Raw genomic sequence first — 24318 nt, 5'->3', positions numbered from 1 at the left:
TATGTTTACAGAGTTAAAAAAAAAAGAGCTTGACAGAGTACAGGATGCAAAGTTCTTATACAGTGGGCATATTGGAGGGAGTTGGAGGAGGATAGGAGATCTTTGAGATGGTGCCATGGGATTGGAAAACTCTAGTTAAAATTTTGGTTACCCCATCCCAATACACTGTTTAGGTTTGAGAATATAAAGAAGTGGCTTCTGTACAAGCCATAGATAACTTAAACAACAATGTCCTCATCATTTTGGAGTAGTTGTTGGGAGAGAAAGCATATTCATATCTTGGTCAACAAGTTGTTTATCCTTGAAAGGAAACCCATGTGTAAACTTCTAGCATTGCATTAAAAGCTTGAAAAAAGATTCCTGGGCCTCAGAATCAGCCCTTAAGGCATGCAGATCCAGCTGAAAAGCCCATGAGAGTATTTCAGGCATGGAAAGCCAAAACACTCTGGCAAAAAAAATAAAAATAAAAAAAAAACCTACATGAAATAGCTCCGCAAGTGAGATCCCAGTGGAAAGAACAGGTCATCAAAGAAGGAGGTACCTTTCTCTGAAGGGAGGAGAGAACTTCCACTTTGATTACGACATTGTCTAAATATGATCAGAGTTGGTGAACTCAAAAGGCTTCCATAGCCTTGGCAGCTCATGACAAGAGCCTAGGGTGATTACTGATGCCATAAACAAGAGTGTCAATTTGTTAAGTCAACAACAGGAGTCACTGTGCACTTACTCCTCATGTAGGATCTCTGTCCTTAATGTGCTGTACATTGAGATTTAATGCTATAACTAGTACTCAAACAGTATTTTTCACTCTGTTTCTATGTGGGTGCAAACTGTTGAAATCTTTACTTAATATATGCTAAACTGATCTTCTGTATATAAAGAGAATTGAAAATGAATCTTGATGTGAATGGAAGTGCGGAGGGAGAGGGAAAGGGGAGGGTTGTGGGTGGGAGGGAAGTTATGGGAGGGGGAAGCCATTGCAATGCAAAAGCTGTACTTTGGAAATTTATATTCATTAAATAAAAGTTAAAAAAAAGAAAATTATAGCCTAAATCCCTGATGAATATAGAGGCAAAAATCCTCAATAAAATTCTCGCCAAGAGAATACAACAACACATCAGGAAAATCATCCACCCAGACCAAGTGGGATTTATCCCTGCTATGCAGGGATGGTTCAACATTCACAAATCAATCAATGTGATTCACCACATTGACAGACTGCAGAAGAAAAACCATATGAGTATCTCAATAGATGTAGAGAAAGCATTCGATAAAATTCAACACCCTTTCATGATGAAAACTCTAAGCAAATTGGGTATAGAAGGAACATTCCTCAATATAATCAAAGCAATTTATGAAAAACCCATGGCCAGCATCCTATTGAATGGGGAAAAGTTGGAAGCATTTCCACTGAGATCAGGAACCAGACAGAGATGCCAACTCTCACCACTGCTATTTAACATAGTTCTGGAAGTTTTAGCCAGAGCCATCAGACAAGAAAAAGAAATTAAAGGAACACAAATTGAGAAGGAAGAAGTGAAACTATCCCTCTTTGCACACGATATGATGCTTTTCTTAGAGGATCCAAAGATCTCTACTAAGAGACTATTGGAAATCATAGAGGAGTTTGGCAAAGTGGCAGGACATAAAATCAATGCACAAAAATCAACAGCCTTTGTATACACAAGAAATGCCATGGCTGAGAAAGAACTGCTAAGATCAATCCCATTCACAATAGCTACAAAAACAATCAAATAGCTTGGAATGAACTTAACCAAGGACGTTAAAGATCACTACGATGAGAATTACAAAATCTAAAAGAAAGAAATAGAAGAGGATACCAAAAAAATGGAAAAACTTCCATGCTCATGGATCGGAACAATCAATAGCATCAAAATGTCCATTCTCCCAAAAGCAATTTATAGATTCAATGGAATACCAATCAAGATACTGAAGACCTTCTTCTTAGATCTGGAAAAAATTGTGCTGAAATTTATATGGAGGCATAAGAGACCTCGAATAGCTAAAGCAATCTTGTACAACAAAAACAAAGCTGGAGGCATCACGATACCAGATTTCAGGACATACTACAGGGCAGTCATAATGAAAACAGCATGGTACTTGTACAGAAACAGATGGATAGACCAATGGAACAAAATTGAAACACCAGAAATCAACCGAAACATACACAGCCAACTTGTATTTGATCAAAGATCTAAAACCAATTCCTGGAGCAAGGACAGTCTATTCAATAAATGGTGCTGTGAAAACTGGATTTCCACGTGCAGAAGCATGAAGCAAGACCCCTACCTTACACCTTACACAAAAATCCACTCAACATGGATTAAAGACTTAAATCTACAACCAGACACCATCAAGTTATTAGAGAACATTGGAGAAACCCTTCAAGATATTGGCACAGGCAAAGAGTTTCTGGAAAAGACCCAGGAGGCACAGGCAGTCAAAGCCAAAATCAACTATTGGGATTGCATCAAATTGAGAAGTTTCTGTACTGCAAAAGAAACAGTCAGGAAAGTGTAGAGACAACCGACAGAATGGGAAAAAATATTTGCAAACTATGCAACAGATAAAGGGTGAATGAAAAGAATCTACAAAGAGATCAAGAAACTCCACAAAAACAAAACCAACAACCCATTTAAGAGATGGGCCAAGGACCTCAATAGACATTTTTCAAAAGAGGAAATCCAAATGGCCACCAGGCACATGAAAAAATGTTCAAGATCACTAGCAATCAGGGAAATGCAAATCAAAACCACAATGAGGTTTCACCCAACCCCAGTTAGAATGGCTCACATACAGAAATCTACCAACAATACATGCTGGCGAGGATGTGGGGAAAAAAGGACACTAACCCATTGTTGGTGGGAATGCAAACTTGTCAAGCCACTATGGAAGTCAGTCTGGAGATTCCTCAGAAACCTGAATATAACCCTACCGTTCGACCCAGCCATCCCACTCCCTGGAATTTACCCAAAGGAATTTAAATTGGCAAACAAAAAATCGGCCTGCACCCTAATGTTTATTGCAGCTCAATTCACAATAGCCAAGACCGGGAACCAACTTAAATGCCCATCAACGGTAGACTGGATAAAGAAATTATGGGATATGTACTCTTTAGAATACTATACCGTAGTAAAAAACAATGAAATCAGGTCATTTATAACAAGATGGAGGAATCTGGAACACATCATGCTGAGTGAAATAAGCCAGTCCCAAAGGGACAAATACCATATGTTCTCCCTGATCGGTGACAACTGATTGAACACCAAAAAGGAAACCTCCTGAAGTGAAATGGACACTATGAGAAACGGTGACTTGATCAGCATAGCCCTGACTGTTAATGAACAACTTAACACATTATCCCTCTAAGAATTTTTATTTTGTCTGTTCTACTTAATATGACTGGTTTTATTCTGTAATTAATACACAGTTATTCTTAAGTGTTAAAATTTAACTGAAATGTGATCCCTGTTAAATATAAGAGTGGGAATAAGAGAGGGAAGAGATGTACAATTTGGGACATGCTCAAGCTGACTTGCCGCAAATGGTAGAGTTAGAAGCATACCAGGGGAATCCAATTCAATCCCATCAAGGTGGCATGTACCAATGCCATCTCACTAGTCCAAGTGATCAATTTCTGTTCACAATTGATCATAATGAAAGGACTAAGAGTCAAAGGGATCACATACACAAGTCTAGTGCCTGCTAATACTAACCGATAGAATAAATAAAGGGGAGAGCAATCCAACATGGGAAGTGAGATACTCAGCAGACTCATAGAATTTTGGATGTCCTAAACAGCACTCTGGCCTCTGAATCAGCTCTTAAGGCATTCGGATCCAGCTGAAAAGCCCATGAGAGTAGTTCAGGCATGGAAAGCCAAGACACTCTGGCAAAACAAACAAACAAACAAACAAACACAAACACCTAAATGCAAGATCTCTGTGAGTGAGATCCTAGTAGAAAGAAAGGGCAATTAAAGAAGGAGGTACCTTTTTCTGAAGGGAGGAGAGAACTTCCACTTTGACTATGACCTTGTCCAAATAAGATAAGAGTCGGAGAACTCGAAAGGCTTCCATAGCCTTGGAAACTCATGACTAGAGCATAGGGAGATTACTGATGCCATAAACGGAGTGTCATTTTGTAAAGTGAACAACAGGAGTCACTGTGCACTTACTCCTCATGTAGGATCTCTGTCCTTAATGTGCTGTACATTGAGATTTAATGCTATAACGAGTACCCTAACAGTATTTTTCACTTTGTGTTTCTATGTGTGTGCAAACTGTTGAAATCTTTACTTAATGTATACTAAACTGATCTGTATATATAGAAAATTGAAAATGAATCTTGATATGAATGGAAGGGGAGAGAGAGCGGGAAAGGGGAGGGTTGTGGGTGGGAGGGAAGTCATCGGGGGTGGGGGAATTCAATGTAGTCCATAAGCTGTACTTTGGAAATCTATATTCATTAAATAAAAGTTAAAAAAATCTATGTTTCAAATGATAAATTCATTAACCAACAAGAGGTATTTGCTTACTTTACACAGTATTTTCAAAAGCACCTATAAGATTTTACAAAACATTTAATTCTTTTATGCCCCTGGGCCTTTTTCATTAAGATAACCATCATGTCTAGTAACACAAGATCATTAGACTTTTTAACTTTCAGACATTTGTATCAGTGGCATTTTATATTATTGAAACTTAAAATTTAGCATGACTTCACATTTTAACAATACCTGTTATATAACCCTAATAGCCTGATTGATTAGCTGGTGTCTCTCCAAGATGAGAGACATATATCCTTTGACATTTCCAGGAACCTAACTGGAAATATCAAAGTCCAAATTCTTTGGAACTTTGATTTTTTTGAATGCCTGTAAAAGATGACAAGAAGGCTTAAAATATCTGGTTGAAGTAAGATCCCTTAACATCATGACAGAGTATAGATCAGATTTGATCAAATCATAACTCCTTTAAAACAGTTGTTTTACACAATTAGAACTTAAGAGGCATTAAGAGAACATAATAGATTACTTTAAAATAACACAAAATCTGTCTCTTTGGTTGTTCAAAAGTCAGAAATAAAACCTTAAATTTAAGACCTGGTGCATCGAATCAAATCCCATAATTTGGAACAGTTTCAAGAGTCAGAAGTAGGGAAGAAAGAATAGCACCCGCATGGGAGACCAGGAGGAAGCACCTGGCTCCTGGTTTCAGATCAGCGCAGCATGCTGGCTGCAGCGTGCCAGCCATAGGGGCCATTTGGGGGGTGCACCAATGGAACGAAGACTCTCTCTGTCTCTCTCTCTCTCACTGCCTAACTCTGATGTCAAAAAAAAAAAAAAAAGGAAGAAAAAAAGAAAGAAAGAAAGAAATCAACAAATGACAAAACTGATGAGGATGTGGAAAAAAGTTACCCTGGTCCACTGTTGGTGGGAATGTAAACTGGTGCAAGCCACTGTGAAAGACCGTATGGAGCTATCTTACAAATCTGATTATAGACCTACCATTTGATCCAGCCATCCCACTCCTTGGAATTTACCCAAACCAAAAGAAATTAGCATATGCAAGAGTTATCTATAACCCCATGTTCATCGCAGCACAATTCACAATAGCTGAGATCTGGGAACAATCCAGATATCAATCAATTGTTGACTTGATAAGAAAATTATGGTATATACACACTATGGCGTACTACTCAGTTACTAAAAAAGAAAGAAAGAAAAAGAAACCCTGTCTTTTGCAACAAGATAGATGAAACTGGAAACCATTATACTTAGTAAAATAAACGAGTCCCTGAAAGACAGTTATCATGTTTTCCCTGATCTGAGGTAGTTAATAGAGTACCTAAAATGTAATGTATTGGAGTTAGATACACATTTTGAGATTTGATGATTGTTTAGAGCCCTTGTCTCTTCCATTGAGGAAGTGATTTTTTTTTAATTTATTTTTTTTCTTCATACTATTTGCTGACTTGTTGAACTCTTACTTAGTGTAGGGTTAACTATACAATCATTAAGTAAACTGAAAACCGATTTTGTAAAAGTTAGGTGGGAATGTGAGAGGGAAGAGGAGAAAGGGTTGGAGTGTGTGTGGGAGGGAGGGTATCAGGGGAAGTGTCACTTACATTCATTAGTCTGTATATATGAAATATCAAACTTATATTAAATAAAATTTTAAAAGGAAATATTTAAAATTCAAAAAATTATACCAATAACAAGGAGAATTTTAAAGGTGTTTATATATAATATATATATGTGTGTTTAATTTATGACATTACAATATAAATGTACATATATATATAATTTGTAATATATAGATAGCAACATTTTGAAATTTTTATAATTTATTTATCATCAGAAAATAGCTCAGATTTCTGTAATAATCCAGTTTCTGATCATTACAAGAATGAAGAGTAAGCCACCAAGTTGTAGCTCATAATCTCTGTTTCTCTGTGTCTCCAAGTCTACCAACCTCTAAAATTAAATAAACATACATAATTCTGGGATAAAAATCACATTCAGATCCCACTATTTTCCCGCATAATTTTCAGGAAATATACTAGTATCTAGACACACAGAGGCAAATTTATCTAGGTATAAAATATATGTATTTTATATATGTTACATATATTCATATATATATATATATATATATTACATTGAGGAGAAAGAATTATTAACCTTGGCTAAAATGGCCCTGAGACACTGTGTACCTGACAGTTTCCAGAGCAACTTACAGAATGTTGGGGGTGATGATGATCTTACAGTAAAAGTGAAATCACCATGGCCACAGATTCACTGAGCTAGGATTGGCCTAGAATAAAATATTTGTGCAAAAGAGTGACTCCAGTGAATTTAAAAATTTACTTAAATTTTCATAATTAAAGGTTAATTTCAAGTTCCATGAATGTCTGTAAGGCTAAGAATGAAATCTCCTGCTAGTGAGTGATGGAACTGGCCCTAAATTGTTCTCATATACTGTGAAAATAAAATTTGGACATCTTCCAGAATTTGATGGCCTTACAATGTTAAAGTAAATCATGGTAGCCTGAAGTTCCCTGCACTAGAATTGGCACAAATTAGGTTATTATTGATTGAGGTGGTAATGATAAATTTGATTCAACATGAAAAATAGAGAAATGTATTCATTTCAATATATTGACAGTACAAATGGTAAATTTAGTAGAAGCAGGAATAAGGTTACAAGGAGATGTAAGAGATATTAATAAAAATAGCCCAAAACACACATTTAAATACAGAAAATGTGTGCTGCCTTAAATCAAAGAAAGCTTATGCCATTGAATTCAGTAATTTTAAAACCAAGATAAAATTGTCTTGACCCAATGCATGGAAATTTTAAAGATTATGACAATTTTGATTCTCGAAATATAAAGAAGCTATAAAAAAGTGTCCTTGAAAGTGTAAAAGAATGTAATGTTCTAAAATTATTTGATAGGCCATAAAGATGGAGGTTGCTAAGACAACTTGAACACTATTTAGTGCACTCATGATATGAAAATATAAGTGCCCAAAAGAATCATACCTTGGCAGTGCTAAGATTGCTTTCCATGTGGATATTGACATACTCAGATGAAATTAATAAAATGAAAGACAAAATAAAAAATAGAAACCTGATACACATGGAAGTTAAAACTTGGCCTTGCCCTTAGTAACAATGTGTATTTTAATGTGAGCCATAATTTAAAAATAAATATGTGGATGAATATTTGGTGAAAAAACAGTCCAGAATAAACTGGAAAAATTACAGTATGATACAGACTTGCAGTTTGGAAAATTTCCACAATCAGAAAATAATTTACAGTTCCAGGAGCATCTAGTAACATTAAGAATGTATCCTATGCTGATGACCATCAGGGTGCTGGCACTGCAATGTACTCAAATCCTATACACATGACAGTTGCTTGGACAACTTCCAGCATTTAGAGTGAGTTGATGACCACACAATTATAAACCAAACCATGGTACCCATCATTTCCATGTGTTAGGAATGTCACAAATTGGGTTATTCATTACACATGCAGGTGATAGTAGTAAATGACAAAATATATATACATTCCATGAAAGGCATTTAATTTTGATTATATGGTGTATAAATTAGTAATTTGGAAGAAACAGTCATAATCATATAGAGATACGTTAATAATTGGATGGTAGAGTAGGGAGGGAGCTTACTGCTCTAGCCCAGGAGAAGATAGTTTCAAAAAAGTGGAAATAGAGTAGTCTCAGGGAAGAGTTAGGGAAAAAATGACAGAGGAAATTCTACTGACATGAGAGGGACACGGTGGACCCACATGGAGGGCATGGTTCCCACGGCTCATGACTCCAACAGGTGAGAGCCTATGAACCAGAACTGGAAAGTGAGGTGAGACAAGACCACAGTAGCCTGAGCCACTGGCAAAAAAAGTGGCAGGAACCTAGAGGGAATGAGGCTTAAATCTTCGAGGGAAAGTGTGCCAGCCAAACTAGAGGAGAGAAAAAAAAAGGCATAGTACAGACATGTTTCTCTCTCTCCAATCACCTCACAAAGGCATGCAAGCTGATAGAGCAGGAGCCATTTTGGATATACATAACAGCTGTTGCAGCTTGTGTCTGCACAAGGCAAGCAGCCGAGTGGAGACTCCTGATGCTGGTAGGGAGAAATAACAGGAAACCAGGAACTTGTGACTGTGTCAAACTTCTGAAGCAAGACTGTGAAAAAATAAAAAACTGAGGGTGTGTGGGAAGACTCGCAGTGTAGCTGGGACTTTGAGCACTCTCAGTGGGAGAGGCCACAAGCTTGGGGGTTCCTGGTTACCTGATGAGAGACATTTCTGGAGAATCTGAACTTATACTGAGGACTACACAGATCCTTTGTGTGGTTCTTTGGACAGAGCAGACAAATATTATACCCACTGGGGCTAGTACTCAGGCACTGGTCTCCATTGAGAAGAGCCCAACTGAGCAGAATATACTTCCCTTGTGATTAAAAAAAGGAGAAATAAGACTTAACATGCCAAACTTGGGTGTGTCACCTGAGGCACACCCTTAGCACCAGAGACTGAACAGAGTTTTCTGGCCACACCCACTACAAGCCTCCAGAGATTCAGTGAAAGCAGAAAGTCCACTTATCTACAGAGTCATAGTACAAAAATAAAATCCGCCACAGTGGAATAAAAAGAAGAAATCTTGCTGGTCTGGACAAGTGGTGGCAAATTCTTTCAATTTCTGTTTGTTATGAAAGGTCTTTATTTCACCTTCATTCACAAATGAGAGCTTTGCAGGGTATAATAATCTGGGATGACAGCTTTATTCTCTTAGAACTTGGGCTAGATTTTGCCATTTTCTCTTAGCCTGCAGGGTTTCTGATGAGAAGTCTGCTGTGAGTCTAATTGGAGATCCTCTGAGAGAAATCTGATGTTTCTCTCTTATGCATTTTAGAATCTTCTTTTTGTTTCACTGTGGCGGTTTGATTACAATGTGTCATGGCAAGGATGTTTTCTGATCATGTCTATTCAAAGTTCTGTGTGCTTCCTGTACTTGGATGTCTCTTTCTTTTTCCAAACCCAGAAAGTTTTCTGGTAATATTTCACTAAAAATGCCTTCTAATCCTTTCTCTCTCACCATGCCTGCAGCAACTTCTAGAACCAGAATGTTGGTCTTATTTTTTTTATAGTATCCTGTAGATTCCCAACAGTCTTTTTTAGATTTCTAATCTCCTGTTCTTGTGTTTGGTTTGACTGCATACTTTCCTGTACTCTGTCTACTAAGTCTGGTATTCTCTCTTCTGCCTCACTGATTCTATTTTTAAGGCTCTCCACTGCATTTTTTACTTGTTGTATTGAAATCTTCATTTCATTTTGATTTCTTTTCAATATCTCAGTTTCATGTTCTGTTGAGTTCTTCATTTCATCTTGATTCCTCCTGATAATTTCTACTTCGTGGGAGAGATCTTCTTTCATGTCCTTCATGGATTTCAGTAGTTTGTGCATTTCCTTTGATTACTTCTATGTAATGTTATGACCAAATTTTTGAGTTCTATTTCTTGCATTTCTTCTCTCATCATCTTCATGACCTTGTATTGAAATGTCATGTTCTTTTGGGAGCATGATGATGTTTTCCTTATTCTTGCTTCTTGGATTCTTGCATTTGGCATTTGTGGAAATACTCGTCTTTTTTTTTTTTTTTTCCTGGCAGTTTTTATCATTGTATTATAACTGTAGATAAATGGACTTTCTGCTTTCACTGAATCTCTAGAGGCTTGTAGTGGGTGTGGCCAGAGAGCTCTGTTCAGTTTTCAAGGGTAAAGGGTATGCCTAAGGTGACACACCCAGGTTTGGCATAGTAAATCTCTTTTTTTAATCAGAAGGGAGTTATATTCTGTTCAGCTCAGTTCTTCTCTTCAATGGAGACCAGTGCCTGAGTACTAAATCAAGTGGGTATACTATTCACTATGTCCCAAGGACCACATAAGGATCTGTGCTCTCAATGTGGGACCTCTGTCCTTAGCGAGAATTAACATTAAATCTAGTCTTCAAACACCTGTTTATCTGGGAGCATAGGAAAAAGTGCTCAGGCAAGTAATATTGTGAAAAATTAGTTCTAAGTAATATGACAGATAACCCAGACAAAACAGCAGTCCAGCAAATCATTCAACCTCACTGAAACTACCAGCAGCTACATCATTCATTTTCTATTAAATCTGTTTATAATAAGATTTAATTTGATGAACACTTGTAAGAAGCTGTGGGGACTTAAACAGGGATGAAGAGCTATTTCTTATGGGTAGTAATGGAGCTGGAATGGATTAGTTGCACAGCTAATATCTAGATGGGAAATAAAAGAGCTACTGCAGCTAGATGCATCATAGCATTTGTAGCCCCGTTATCATGGGATAGCCAAGCAACCTAGGAAAAGTGTTCCTCCTGTGGGTATCCTGAGGAACTACCTGAATGTAAATCAGATTTATATTAATCCAGAAAGGACTTTGTAAATCAGAAGGAATAAAAACACACATTTTCAATAAAAATGAGGGTCACCTGCAGGAGCAGGGAATAATGCAACAAAAAAAGGCTATAAAAATTATAAATTAAATTAATACAAAAGTGTACTACAGGGGCCAGCACTGTGTCACAGCAGGTTAATGCCCTGACCTGAAGTGCTGGCATCCCATATGGGTGCTGGTTCAAGACCCAGCTGCTCCACTTCCAATCTAGCTATCTGCTATGGCCTGGGAAATAGTAGAAGGCCCAAGTGCTTGGGTCCCTGCACCTACATGGGAGACCTGGAGGAAGCTCCTGGTTTTGGATCAGCACAGTTCTGGCCATTGTGGCCAATTAGGGGTGAACCATTGGATGGAAAATTCTCTCTCTCTGCTTCTGCTGTTTCTCTATAACTCTGACTTTCAAATAAATGAATCTTTTTAAAAAAATACTACATTTATGCTCCTGCTTCTCTATTGCAATGGGTACCACATGGATAGACTTCATTCCATGTTCTTGTCTCAAGGCAATTAGGAATAGAATGAAAAAGCATGGAAAAGTGGCATCATGAATGAAAAAGGCATTATGCACTCAGTAATACAGGAAAATTCAGATGAGTGTGGCAACTTATAGGGTTTGAGGTTGTCCCTTTAAAGATTGAGGGTAATGTGTGTGGCAACATCTACTTGCATATTCAAATAGACCTTGGGTAGTGGAGTCTAATCCAGATGTGCACACAGATAAGTTGAAATTTCTCATGGGTATATATGTCACCACACACTCATTCCCTTGTGTTGCACACAACACTTATTATCCAGAGCCAGGGTACACTATTATGGCTGGAACATGTGTCACTTGATATGCCTATGGTCACATCACTGGCTTGCACTACAATAATGTGGGGAAAGAATCCTGGGTGGCCAAAAAAGCAGCTATAAAACAAATAACAGTAATTCATGAAGATGGTATTCCAAATAACTGTTGAAGTAACTGTTACTCAACTTTTAAATATTTATTAACAAAATTTACACAAGAGAGCACAGTTCAGTTTGTATACTTGATCCCACTCACAATAAAGAGAAACCAAAAGTTCAGGTTGTATGAGAGAAAAATTTCTGAAAAACAGTTACCACTCTCTTTCACAATTCATCATGAAAACTGCCCAATACTCACTAAGGTGTGATTCCACCAAAGAATTCTTCCAGACAAATTATATTTCAGGGAATTCTCTCTGTAATCTTGCTATGTTTTGTGGAAGTTTGCCTAATAATAAAGGTATTTCCCATTACAATACAGTCATAGGATTTTTTCTTTCTGTGAGTTGTCAGGTAACCATTGAGAGGTGACGTATGGTACATGACTTTTATATGTATGTATGTTTTCTCATTTTGGAGTCTCTTCATGTGAATTGATTAATGGCAGAAAAATTTTTTCACATTCATTAAATTGACATTTTACTGTATGAATTCTCTGGTGTTAGTTGATGTATAATTTCTTGTTTTTCTTTTTAAAATTTTTATTTATTTAACAGGTAGACTTATAGACAGTGAGAGAGACAGAGATAAAGGTCTTCCTTCTGTTGGTTCACTCCTCAAATGGCCACAATGGCCAGAGCTGCACTGATCTGAAGCCAGGAGCCAGGTGCTTCTTCCTGGTCTTCCACGTGGGTGCAGAGGCCCAAGCACTTGGGCTGTCTTCTACTGCTTTCCCAGGCCACAGTAGAGAGCTGGATTGAAGAGGGGCAGCTGGGACTAGAACTGGCACCCATATGGGATGCCAGCATAGCAGGTGGAGGGTTAACCTATTGCTCCACGGCTCCGGCCTGATGTTTAATTTCTGGCTATGGTTTTTTGAGGTCTATTGCACTTGAAGGATATCACCTTTTTTGAGTTGCATATTTATGCAAGCCAGAATTCTATGAAAATATACTTCCACATTCATTACACTCCTAAGAAACCCCTTGTGTGAATTTTCTGATGTATAATGCCATTTCTGACAAATGGCTTTTTGTCACACTAATAATATTTCTGAACTTCTTCATTTTTTAACAATTTACTTTATTTATTTGAAAGAGTTAGAGACAGAGAAGCAGAAAGAGGTCTTCCATTCACTAGTTCACTCCCCAATTGGATGCAATGGCTGGAGCTGCAGGGATCCAAAGCCAGGAGTCAGGAGCTTCTTCTGGGTCTCCCATGTGGGTGCAAGGCCATCTTCTACTGCTTTCCCAGGCCATAGCAGAGAGCTGGATCAGAAGAGGAGCAACTGGGACTAGAACCAGTGCCCACATGGTATGCTGGCATTTCAGGCCAGGGCTTTAACCTACTGTGCCACAGCGCTGGTCCCAACCTTTCTTCCTTATGGGAATGCCTATTGTATGGGATGTAATTTCCAGCAAAAGGCTCCGTCACATGGTTATGTTGATTTTGGAAAAAGTCCTTCACATTCATTATATTCTTAAGTTCTCTCCCTTGTTTGATCTACATGTTATGAGGTATTCCTTCTGACAAAAGGCTTTCCCACATTTATTACAAGATTTACACCATGTAATAAATTCTCTGATGTTATATTGTATGATTTTGGCAGAGTTTTCCAACAATCATTCCATTCATAAGGTTTCTCCCCCATGTGAATTCTAATGTTTTATGAGGTGTTACTTATGGATAAAGGCTTTTCCATATGCATTATATCCAAAGTGTTTTCCCCCATATGAATTAGATGATGTGCAATGAGGGCTGAATTATGGGAAAAAGCTTTCCAAGTCATTATGTCCAAAAGGCTTCTCTTCATGTGAATTTTCTGATGCATTCTGAGATGTGACTTACTGCCAAGGGCTTTTCTACAGTCATTGCATTCATAAAGTTTCTCCCAAGTGTGAATTCTCTGGTGTGACATGAACTATGATTTATAACATATGATTTATAAAAGCTTTTCCACACTTACTAGATTCACAAGGTTTCTGCCCTGTGTGAATGGTTTTGATATGAGTATAACTTATAGAAAAAAAGGCTTTTCTGTAGTCATTACATTTATAAGGTTATTTCCCTGTGTGAATCCTCTGATGCATTTGGAGTTGGAACTTAAGTTTTTCCACAGTCATTACACTCATGAAGATTCAATACTGTGTGCATTCTCTGGTGCATTATGAGGTTTAACTTTTGTCCAAAGGCTTTTCCACAGTCATTACATTAATGAGGTTTCTGCCCTTTGTGAATTCTCTAATGTAATATGAGCTATCACTTGAGTCCAAAGCCTTTTCCACAGTCATTACATTCATGAGGTTTCTCCCCTGTGTGAATTTGATGGTGTATGATGAAGTTTGCCTTTAGTCCAAAGGCTTTTCCACAGTCACTACATTTATGAGGTTTCTCCCCTGCGTGAATTTTCTGGTGTATAATGAGGTCTGACGTTCGTCTAAAGGCTTTTCCAGAGACATTACGTTTATGAGGTTTCTCCCCTGTGTGAATTCGCTGATGTAAGAGGAGGTTTGACTTTTGTGTAAAGGCTTTTCCACAGTCATTACATTTATGAGGTTTCTCCCCTGTGTGAATTTGCTGGTGTATGATGAGGTCAGACTTTCGTCCAAAGGCTTTTCCACAGTCATTACATTTATGAGGTTTCTCCCCTGTGTGAATTTGCTGGTGTACGATGAGGTGTGACTTTTGTGTAAAGGCTTTTCCACAGTCATTACATTTATGAGGTTTCTCCCCTGTGTGAATTCGCTGGTGTATGATGAGGTCTGACTTTTGTCCAAAGGCTTTTCCACAGTCATTACATTTGAGGTTTCTCCCCTGTGTGAATTCTCTGGTGTATGATGAGGTGTGACTTTCGTCCAAAGGCTTTTCCACAGTCATTGCACTAATGAGGTTTCTCTCCTGTGTGAATTCTCTGGTGTACTATGAGGTCTGACTTCCACAGAAAGCCTTTTCCACATTGGAGGCATTTATGAGGTTTCTCTCCGGTGTGAATTTGCTGATGGTTTATGAGGTATGGCTTTTGTGTAAAGACTTTTACATAGTCATTACATTTATGAGTTTTTTCCCCTGTGTGAATTCGCTGGTGTATGATGAAGTGTGACTTTTGTGTAAAGGCTTTTCCACAGTCATTACATTTATGAGGTTTCTCCCCTGTGTGAATTCGCTGGTGTGTGATGAGTTCTGACTTTTGTCCAAAGGCTTTTCCACAGTCATTACATATATGAGGTTTGTCCCCTGTGTGAATTCGCTGGTGTATGATGAGGTCCGACTTTCGTCTAAAGGCTTTTCCACAGTCATTACATTAATGAGGTTTCTCCCCTGTGTGAATTAGATGGTGTATGATGAGGTTTGACTTTTGTCCAAAGACTTTTCCACAGTCATTACATTTATGAGGTTTCTCCCCTGTGTGAATTCTCTGGTGTCTGATGAGTTCTGACTTTTGTCCAAAGGCTTTTCCACAGTCATTGCATTTATGAGGTTTCTCCCCTGTGTGAATTCGCTGATGTTTCCAGAGGCCTGACTTTTGTCCAAAGGCTTTTCCACAGTCATTACATTTATGAGGTTTCTCCCCTGTGTGAATTCGCTGGTGTATGATGAGGTCTGACGTTCGTCTAAAGGCTTTTCCACAGTCATTGCATTTATGAGGTTTCTCCCCTGTGTGAATTCGCTGATGTAAGAGGAGGTTTGACTTTTGTGTAAAGGCTTTTCCACAGTCATTACATTTATGAGGTTTCTCCCCTGTGTGAATTCGCTGGTGTCTGATGAGTTCTGACTTTTGTCCGAAGGCTTTTCCACAGTCATTACATTTATGAAGTTTCTCCCCTGTGTGAATTAGATAGTGTACGATGAGGTTTGACTTTCGTCCAAAGGCTTTTCCACAGTCATTACATTTATGAGGTTTCTCCCCTGTGTGAATTCGCTGGTGTATGATGAGTTCTGACTTTTGTCCAAAGGCTTTTCCACAGTCATTACATTTATGAGGTTTCACCCCTGTGTGAATTCTCTGGTGTATGATGAGTTCTGACTTTCCTCCAAAGGCTATTCCACAGTCATTACATTTATGAGGTTTTACCCCTGTGTGAATTCTCTGGTGTACGATGAGGTGTGACTTTTGTCCAAAGGCTTTTCCACAGTCATCGCATTTATGAGGTTTCTCCCCTGTGTGAATTCTCTGGTGTATGGTGAGGTGTGACTTCCACAGAAAGCCTTTTCCACATTGAAGGCATTTATGAGGTTTCTCTCCGGTGTGAATTTGCTGATGGTTTATGAGGTATGACTTTTGTGTAAAGGCTTTTCCACAGTCACTACATTCATGAGGTTTCTCCCCTGTGTGAATTAGATGGTGTATGATGAGGTTTGACTTTTGTCCAAAGACTTTTCCACAGTCATTACATTTATGAGGTTTCTCCCCTGTGTGAATTCTCTGGTGTCTGATGAGTTCTGACTTTTGTCCAAAGGCTTTTCCACAGTCATTGCATTTATGAGGTTTCTCCCCTGTGTGAATTCGCTGATGTTTCCAGAGGCCTGACTTTTGTCCAAAGGCTTTTCCACAGTCATTACATTTATGAGGTTTCTCCCCTATGTGAATTCGCTGATGTAAGAGGAGGTCTGACGTTCGTCTAAAGGCTTTTCCACAGTCATTGCATTTATGAGGTTTCTCCCCTGTGTGAATTCGCTGATGTAAGAGGAGGTTTGACTTTTTTGTAAAGGCTTTTCCACAGTCATTACATTTATGAGGTTTCTCCCCTGTGTGAATTCTCTGGTGTATGATGAGTTCTGACTTTCCTCCAAAGGCTATTCCACAGTCATTACATTTATGAGGTTTTACCCCTGTGTGAATTCTCTGGTGTACGATGAGGTGTGACTTTTGTCCAAAGGCTTTTCCACAGTCATCGCATTTATGAGGTTTCTCCCCTGTGTGAATTCGCTGGTGTATGGTGAGGTGTGACTTCCACAGAAAGCCTTTTCCACATTGAAGGCATTTATGAGGTTTCTCTCCGGTGTGAATTTGCTGATGGTTTATGAGGTATGACTTTTGTGTAAAGGCTTTTCCACAGTCACTACATTCATGAGGTTTCTCCCCTGTGTGAATTAGATGGTGTATGATGAGGTTTGACTTTCGTCCAAAGACTTTTCCACAGTCATTACATTTATGAGGTTTCTCCCCTGTGTGAATTCTCTGGTGTCTGATGAGTTCTGACTTTTGTCCAAAGGCTTTTCCACAGTCATTGCATTTATGAGGTTTCTCCCCTGTGTGAATTCGCTGATGTTTCCAGAGGCCTGACTTTTGTCCAAAGGCTTTTCCACAGTCATTACATTTATGAGGTTTCTCCCCTGTGTGAATTCGCTGGTGTATGATGAGGTCTGACGTTCGTCTAAAGGCTTTTCCACAGTCATTGCATTTATGAGGTTTCTCCCCTGTGTGAATTCGCTGATGTAAGAGGAGGTTTGACTTTTGTGTAAAGGCTTTTCCACAGTCATTACATTTATGAGGTTTCTCACCTGTGTGAATTCGCTGGTGTCTGATGAGTTCTGACTTTTGTCTGAAGGCTTTTCCACAGTCATTACATTTATGAGGTTTCTCCCCTGTGTGAATTCTCTGGTGTATGATGAGTTCTGACTTTCGTCCAAAGGCTTTTCCACAGTCATTACATTTATGAGGTTTCTCCCCTGTATGAATTCGCTGGTGTATGATGAGTTCTGACTTTCCTCCAAAGGCTATTCCACAGTCATTACATTTATGAGGTTTTACCCCTGTGTGAATTCTCTGGTGTACGATGAGGTGTGACTTTTGTCCAAAGGCTTTTCCACAGTCATCGCATTTATGAGGTTTCTCCCCTGTGTGAATTCTCTGGTGTATGGTGAGGTGTGACTTCCACAGAAAGCCTTTTCCACATTGAAGGCATTTATGAGGTTTCTCTCCGGTGTGAATTTGCTGATGGTTTATGAGGTATGACTTTTGTGTAAAGGCTTTTCCACAGTCACTACATTCATGAGGTTTCTCCCCTGTGTGAATTTTGTGTTGTTTCCTGAGGACTGACTTTTGTCCAAAGGCTTTTCCACAGTCATTACATTCAGAAGGTGAATTAAAACTGAGTGATTTTCCACAAGGTTTATACGTGTAAAGTTTTTCCCTTGTATTTAGTCTCTGATTTATTGCAAGATGTGACTGGTGAATGACAGGTTCAACATACATAATGTACTTATAAAATTTCTTTCTTGTGTGAGTTTGTTGATGCATATTGAGGCTAGAATTGTCATGGATAGCTTTTTCTATTTGCGTTGCTTTTCCAAAAGTGACAGTTGATTTATTACAGTTTTCTGCCATATGAACCCTCTCAGATTTACAGAACATCTTTCTTGTGAAGACTGTTGCTTGTCCAGTGGGTCCAAATGGCTGCTTCATGATGTGAATCTTGTCATGCTGACTAAGAGGCTCACAGAACTGGAGAGATTTTCCAGGTATCTTAGTGTTATCAAATTTCTCTCCAGCCTGTAGTTGATCAGGCCCACTGGGGGGATACACAGTGTGACATTTATTGCATTCCTCAGGCTTCAGTCCTGAATAGATTCCCTTTTTAATAATCAGTGTTAGAACATGGATTGAATTTAAACTAAGTGTTTTTCTTAATTCTATTCTCTTGAGTGCTGATGTCTTGTTATTTTTCATAAAATCCTGATTCAGATTTTTGTCCTGACTTTCCTGGTTGATCCTAATCAGGTCATCCCTTTTCATGACCACTGAAATGAGAAAAAGCAATCATGTCACTGAATCACATGTAACTGTTTCTCCTGGCATACTCATGTAAAGGGAATGAAGGTACTTGTTATCCAAGTGGCATAAGATTTTCACAAAATCAGTATGAGGTACTTATTTGTGACCATTATATGGTTTTTCTCCTTAATACATTAATATACCATGAGGTTTCCCAATGTTCAAACATGATCCTTTTTACTATGGGAAATTGTCAAGGATGGTAGAATGACATTTGTGCTATGGTGTGTGGGATGCCTGCATCTCAAAACAGTGTCAGTTTGAGCCCTGGCTACTCTGCTTTTAGTACAGCTCTCTGCCTATGTAAACTGGAAGGAACCAAATAATGGTTCATGTGCCTGGGAACCTGTGAGAAACCAGGGAAGACTAGAGGAATTCTAGAGCTTTGGCTTCAGACTAGTTAGACCTAAGTGTTGCAGGCATCTGGGAAGTGAGCTAATACAGGACTTCTTTCTCTCTCTCTCTTCTCTCACTATCACTCTGCTTTTCACAAAGATGAAATAACTATAAAATATTTTAAAGAATGGACAAATATTTAATAAAAATATTCACCCACTACCTAGCAACCATTTTTCTCCCTGTGCTTTTTCTCCAGTTTATTTTTATAAAAATTGTATGCTTTTTGCTTCTCTGATATCTCAGCCATAAACATGAAAAAGTTTCACTGATCATTTACTTGCAGGTGGAGAAGAGTGAAATGTGCCTGTACTTCAAGCAGGACAACATTTAAGGAGTAGGATTTGAATCTCTGAGTGTCTCATGCTCAGTCTTCCTAGGTAAACATCATTTGTGGGATTTTTCAAATGAAAAACTACTTTGTCTCTACTCTATGACAGCTTCCCCAAATTCCTAAGGACACCCAACACCTTCAGCTTCTCAGAAGTACAACAGGAACAGAAAATTCCCAATATACCACTTTAGTTAAACACTCCCAATCAGTTTGAAGAATTTGTTTCTGCAAACCGGGATGTGCTCATCTTCTTTGAAAAGTGTTTTCTAACTCATTCTGAAATCATCAGTGCTGATTACCTCCTCTAAATTCTTTCTAGAAGCATTCCTGTGTGATAATTTGAATTTCTGGAGGCTTTTGATCAGTTGCCTCCTATTTTCACTGAAAGCTTCATTTCCTATGCTTTTCTTATCTTTTTGTTTGCTTATTTCTCAATGATACTGAAAAATAAGAGAGAAATCATACTTCAAACTCCACCCTTCAAGAAATCTGAGCCACTCAACATAACCCCACGAGGCTACTTGACCTTGGGTCTCAAAATCTCATTACTTTCTTGGTGAGTCTAGGATCACTTATTTTCATGTTTTATAAGTTTATGCTTAGTTTATGATTTCTTTTTTTCAAAGATTTACTTTATTTATTTGAAAGCTAGAATTATAGAGAGAGAGATAGAGAGAAGTCTTCCATCTGCTGGTTCAGTCCCCATATGGGCACAACAACCAATGCTGGGCCAAAATGAAGTTAGGAGCCAGGAGTGTCTTTCTTGTCTCCCACATGGGTACAGGAGGCCAAAGACTTGGGCCAACCTCTGCTCTTTTCTCAGGTGCATTAGCAGAGAGCTGGGTTAGAAGAGGACTATCTGGGACTGGAACTGGCCCCCATATGCAATGCTAGTGTTGCAGGCTGGAGCTTTAACCCGCTGCACCACAGTGTCATTCCTAGCTTCATAATTTCTGATGTCACTGCACAGAGGCTTACTCATGACCATCTTTTATTTTTAAAGATTTATTTATTTATTTGAAAGTCAGAGTTACACAGAGAGAGGACAGGCAAAGAGAGAGTAAGGTCTTGATCCAATGGTTCACTCCCCAATTGGCCACAACGGCCAGAACTGTGCTGATCTGAAGCCAGGAGCCAGGAGCTGCTTCTGGGTCTCCCTCAGGTGCAAGGGTCCAAGGACGTCTACTGCTTTCCCAGGCCATAGCCAAGAGCTAGATCGAAAGTGGATCAACTGGGTCCTGAACTGGTGCCCATATGGGATGCTGGTGCTTCAGGCTAGGGTGTTAATTCACTGTGCCACAGCACCAGCCACATGACCATCTTTTAGCATTTACTTATTTACTTACTTGAGAGTCAGAGAGACAGAATGAGAGATAAAGACAGACTGAAAAAGAGGTTTGCCAACTGTAGGCTCACTCCTCAAATGTTTCCAACAGACTATAATTTTCTTATTTGTTTGAGAGGCACAGAGGAAAAAAAAAGAAAGAGACTAAGAAAGAGAGAGTTCACATTTATTGATTCAGTCCTGAGCAAGTTCGATGCCTGGGCAAAATCATGACTAGGAATTCAATCTGAGCAATGAGTTAGAAATAAGTTTCTGGGGGCTGGCATTGTGGCATAGCAGGTAAAGCCACCACCTGCAGTGCCAACATCACTTATGGGCACCAGTTTAAGTCCTAGCTGCTCCACTTCTGATCCAGCACTCTGCTATGGCCTGGGAAAGCAGTAGAAGATGGCCCAAGTCCTTGGACCCCTGTACCCATATGGGAGACCTGGAAGAAGCTCCTGGCTCCTAGCTTCAGATCAGTACAGCTCCAGCCATGACAGCCAGTTGGGAAGTGAACCAGTGGATGGAAGACCTCTCTCTCAGCCTCTCCTTCTTCTCTCTCTCTGACTTTCAAATAAATAAATAAATCTTTTAAAAAAAAAAAGAAACAGGCTGGTGTGGCAGCTCAATAGGCCAATCCTCTGCCTACAGCACTGGCACACCAGGTTCGAGTCCTGGTCGGGGTGCCAGATTTTGTCCCGGTCACCCCTCTTCCAGGCCAGCTCTCTGCTGTGGCCCAGGAGTACAGTGGAGGATGGCCCAGGTCCTTGGGCTCTGAACCCACATGGGAGACCAGGAGAAGCACCTGGCTCCTGGCTTTGGATCAGCACAGTGTGCCAGCCACAGCACACTGGCCATGGTGGCCATTGGAAGGTGAACCAATGGCAAAAGGAAGACCTTTCTCCCTCTCTGTCTCTCACTGTCCACTCTGCCTGTCAAAAAAAAAAAAAAAAAAGAAAAATTAATCTTAAAAAAATAAGTTTCTGTATGTTGCCTAATTAACAAGCACTGAAGGAACTAATAAGTGCATAAAGGAAAAGGTATGAACGTGTAGAGAAGGACAAGTTAGAATTGGGGGAATGTATCAAACCTAGATAAAAGCCTTAGTAACATCAGAAAATGACTGGATTTTTTTTTTAATCAAAGAACATCTTCACTAAGAACAAAAGTTAGAAAGATACTGGTATCTGTAAATGCCTTTGTCTGATACACAAAACCAGCTGTCTTCAGGAGTAAGGCTTGAGAAAAATTCATGGAAAGAATACCAGTCAACATCTGCACACTCTGCCTTGGCCTCCCTGTCTGTTATGTGCAGACTGACCTGGAAGGCTCTGATTCAAGCATTCGTCCACCATCCATGGCTCTTCTCCTCGCTCCAACTTGAAGATCAAGTCCGGCTTGGTAATGCAGTGCCCTATTAATGGAAACAAAGTAAGACTTTGTGAAATCACCATCTTGGGTTATTTAAAGGACTACAGCTTGGTTCAGGAGCTATGCAACAAATGTTCCAACTTCAATCTTTTGTTAGATGGTAGATATTCAGATTATTCCTGGACTCACATTCTAATCCTGCCCAATATTAAACATTATAAAGTGTTCCCTTATTTGTCAAATAGCAAGAAAATGTTATCACTGGGCGTGTGATGGGTGTCACTCACCCAAGGAGAACAGGTTACTGTAGGTCTCCAGCATCACATCTCTGTACAGGATTTTCTGAGCATTGTTCATTTTCTGCCATTCCTCCCACGTAAAGTACACAGCCAGGTCTTCAAATGCTGTCATCACCTATAATAATACACTTCCAGTCAACATGTTAACTCTGTCACAAAATAAACACTGACAGCTGTGTATGGATATGAAGGAGAAAAGGAAGGCTAAGGTTTCACATTAGGCTTGTTGAGTGTTTAGAAAGCCACACAGAGCATTCAACAGAGTCAAACCCATGATCTACAGGCTGTGAGAAATGTCCAAGCTGAAGGGAAACAGGAGGTTCAAATCACAAAGGCCACATCATTCAAGGGGAATTGCACAGAAGGCTAGAAGAGGGGCAATACTGACTCTTGACTGGGCAATGTTAAAGGAGAAGTATGTAGAAGCATTGAGAAAAAAAGGCAAGAAACCATCAGTGAAACTACAATGGGAATTAACAGAAAACAATTTCCAGGAAAACACCATGCATATCATTTCCAAAATGTCAGAGAAAAAATATATTAAATGACAGGGCAGACATTTAGTGTAGTGTTGTTTATGATGCCACCTCAGAGTGTCTATGATTTCCATTGCCAGCTCTAGTTTCTAGCTCCCAGTTAATGCAAACCTGGGGAAGCAATGGTGATGTCACCAATGAAGGAGGCCTAGATTCCATTCCTCAATCCTGGCTTCAGTTCTGTCCCACCTGTTTAGTATGGTTATCTAGGAAGTGAATTAATGTGACAAAGCTCTCTCTCTCTCTCAGTCCATCAAGTTTTTTCTCTATCAAGCTAATAAATATTTTTAAGTAAGAGAGAAAATACAGGTAAGAAAAAGAATACAAATTAGCTTTTGCCCTTATCTATGATTATTCTACTGATAAACAATTGAAATAACATTATACCTAATTAAAGTGAAAGCAATGGAAATACTTGCCCAAAACATTCAAATGATAAACATTTGAAATAACATTATACATAATTAAAGTGAAAGCAATGGAATTATTTGCCCAAAAAGAGAACCTGGGAATGTCTGCAGTACAATCTGCATTTGTGACTCACTGAGAAAAATGCTTAGAGATTTGCTTCAGAATCTGCAATAGTCACCAGAATTGTGATCCAGCAGGCTAAGCCTCCACCATCAATGCTGGCATCCCATGTAAACAGAGGACTTGAGTCCTTGCTGCTCCACTTCCAATCTAGTTCCCTGCTAATCTGATTGAAAGAGCAGTGAAAATGGCCTGAGTATTTGGACCCTTCCACCAATGTGGGAGACCCATGGAGTCCCAGGCTCCTGGCTTTGGCCTGGCCCAGTCTCAGCCATTGTGGGCATTTGGGGAATGAACACTAGATAGAAGATATGTCCTTTTGTCTCCCTGTCTCTCCCAATCTCTGCAAGTCCACCTTTCAAATAAATAATCTTAAAAAATAAATGAGCCTCCAGTAGATTCTTTTCTTCACACATTCCTTATCCTATTCCAGAATCCAATTCAGCTTCTCAAAGGTATTAAGAACTCCATCACTCTAACAATTTGAAAACAAACTTAACTGATTTGTGTTCCAGCACTAGGTAACTCTTCCTCTTACAGAATGCTAAGTGTTTACTTCATAGGTAGCACTAAAACACTGTTCAGTACATCATCTGTGTGTAGACTGTTTCAGACATGACCCCAAAAATGTAGCATATTGTGCTTAGTTTCAACTCAATTCATGTAACAAATATATATTTTGCTATAGCAACAGAAAGAGACCAAATTGCATTATTATAGATGACAGTAATGTTTCATAATCATGCCAAATTCATAATTCATTTCTGTATA

General features: G+C 39.0%; 2 protein-coding genes across 2 annotated transcripts in view; one reads left to right on the top strand and one right to left on the bottom strand.

The window, feature by feature from the left end:
• Positions 1 to 24318, top strand: part of LOC103345491 (zinc finger protein 717) — a 554757-nt gene that overhangs the window by 243828 nt on the left and 286611 nt on the right. The window lies entirely within an intron of this gene.
• The window catches only part of LOC149124790 (uncharacterized), a 51941-nt gene continuing 39770 nt past the window's right edge, over positions 12148 to 24318 (bottom strand). The window contains 4 exon segments of the mRNA XM_089301821.1: positions 12148 to 14778; positions 14780 to 18719; positions 22132 to 22224; positions 22469 to 22595. Of these exon segments, the coding sequence (XP_089157947.1) occupies positions 14238 to 14778; positions 14780 to 18719; positions 22132 to 22224; positions 22469 to 22592 (4698 nt within the window). The 5' untranslated portion in view covers positions 22593 to 22595 and the 3' untranslated portion in view covers positions 12148 to 14237.

The sequence above is a fragment of the Oryctolagus cuniculus genome, chromosome 8 (genome assembly GCF_051225735.1).
Source record: "Oryctolagus cuniculus isolate XC-2025 breed Fujian yellow rabbit chromosome 8, ASM5122573v1, whole genome shotgun sequence".
Classification (NCBI taxonomy): Eukaryota; Metazoa; Chordata; class Mammalia; order Lagomorpha; family Leporidae; genus Oryctolagus; species Oryctolagus cuniculus.
The sequence above is the reverse complement of the archived record's forward strand: the minus strand, read 5'-3'. Positions and strand labels throughout refer to the sequence as shown.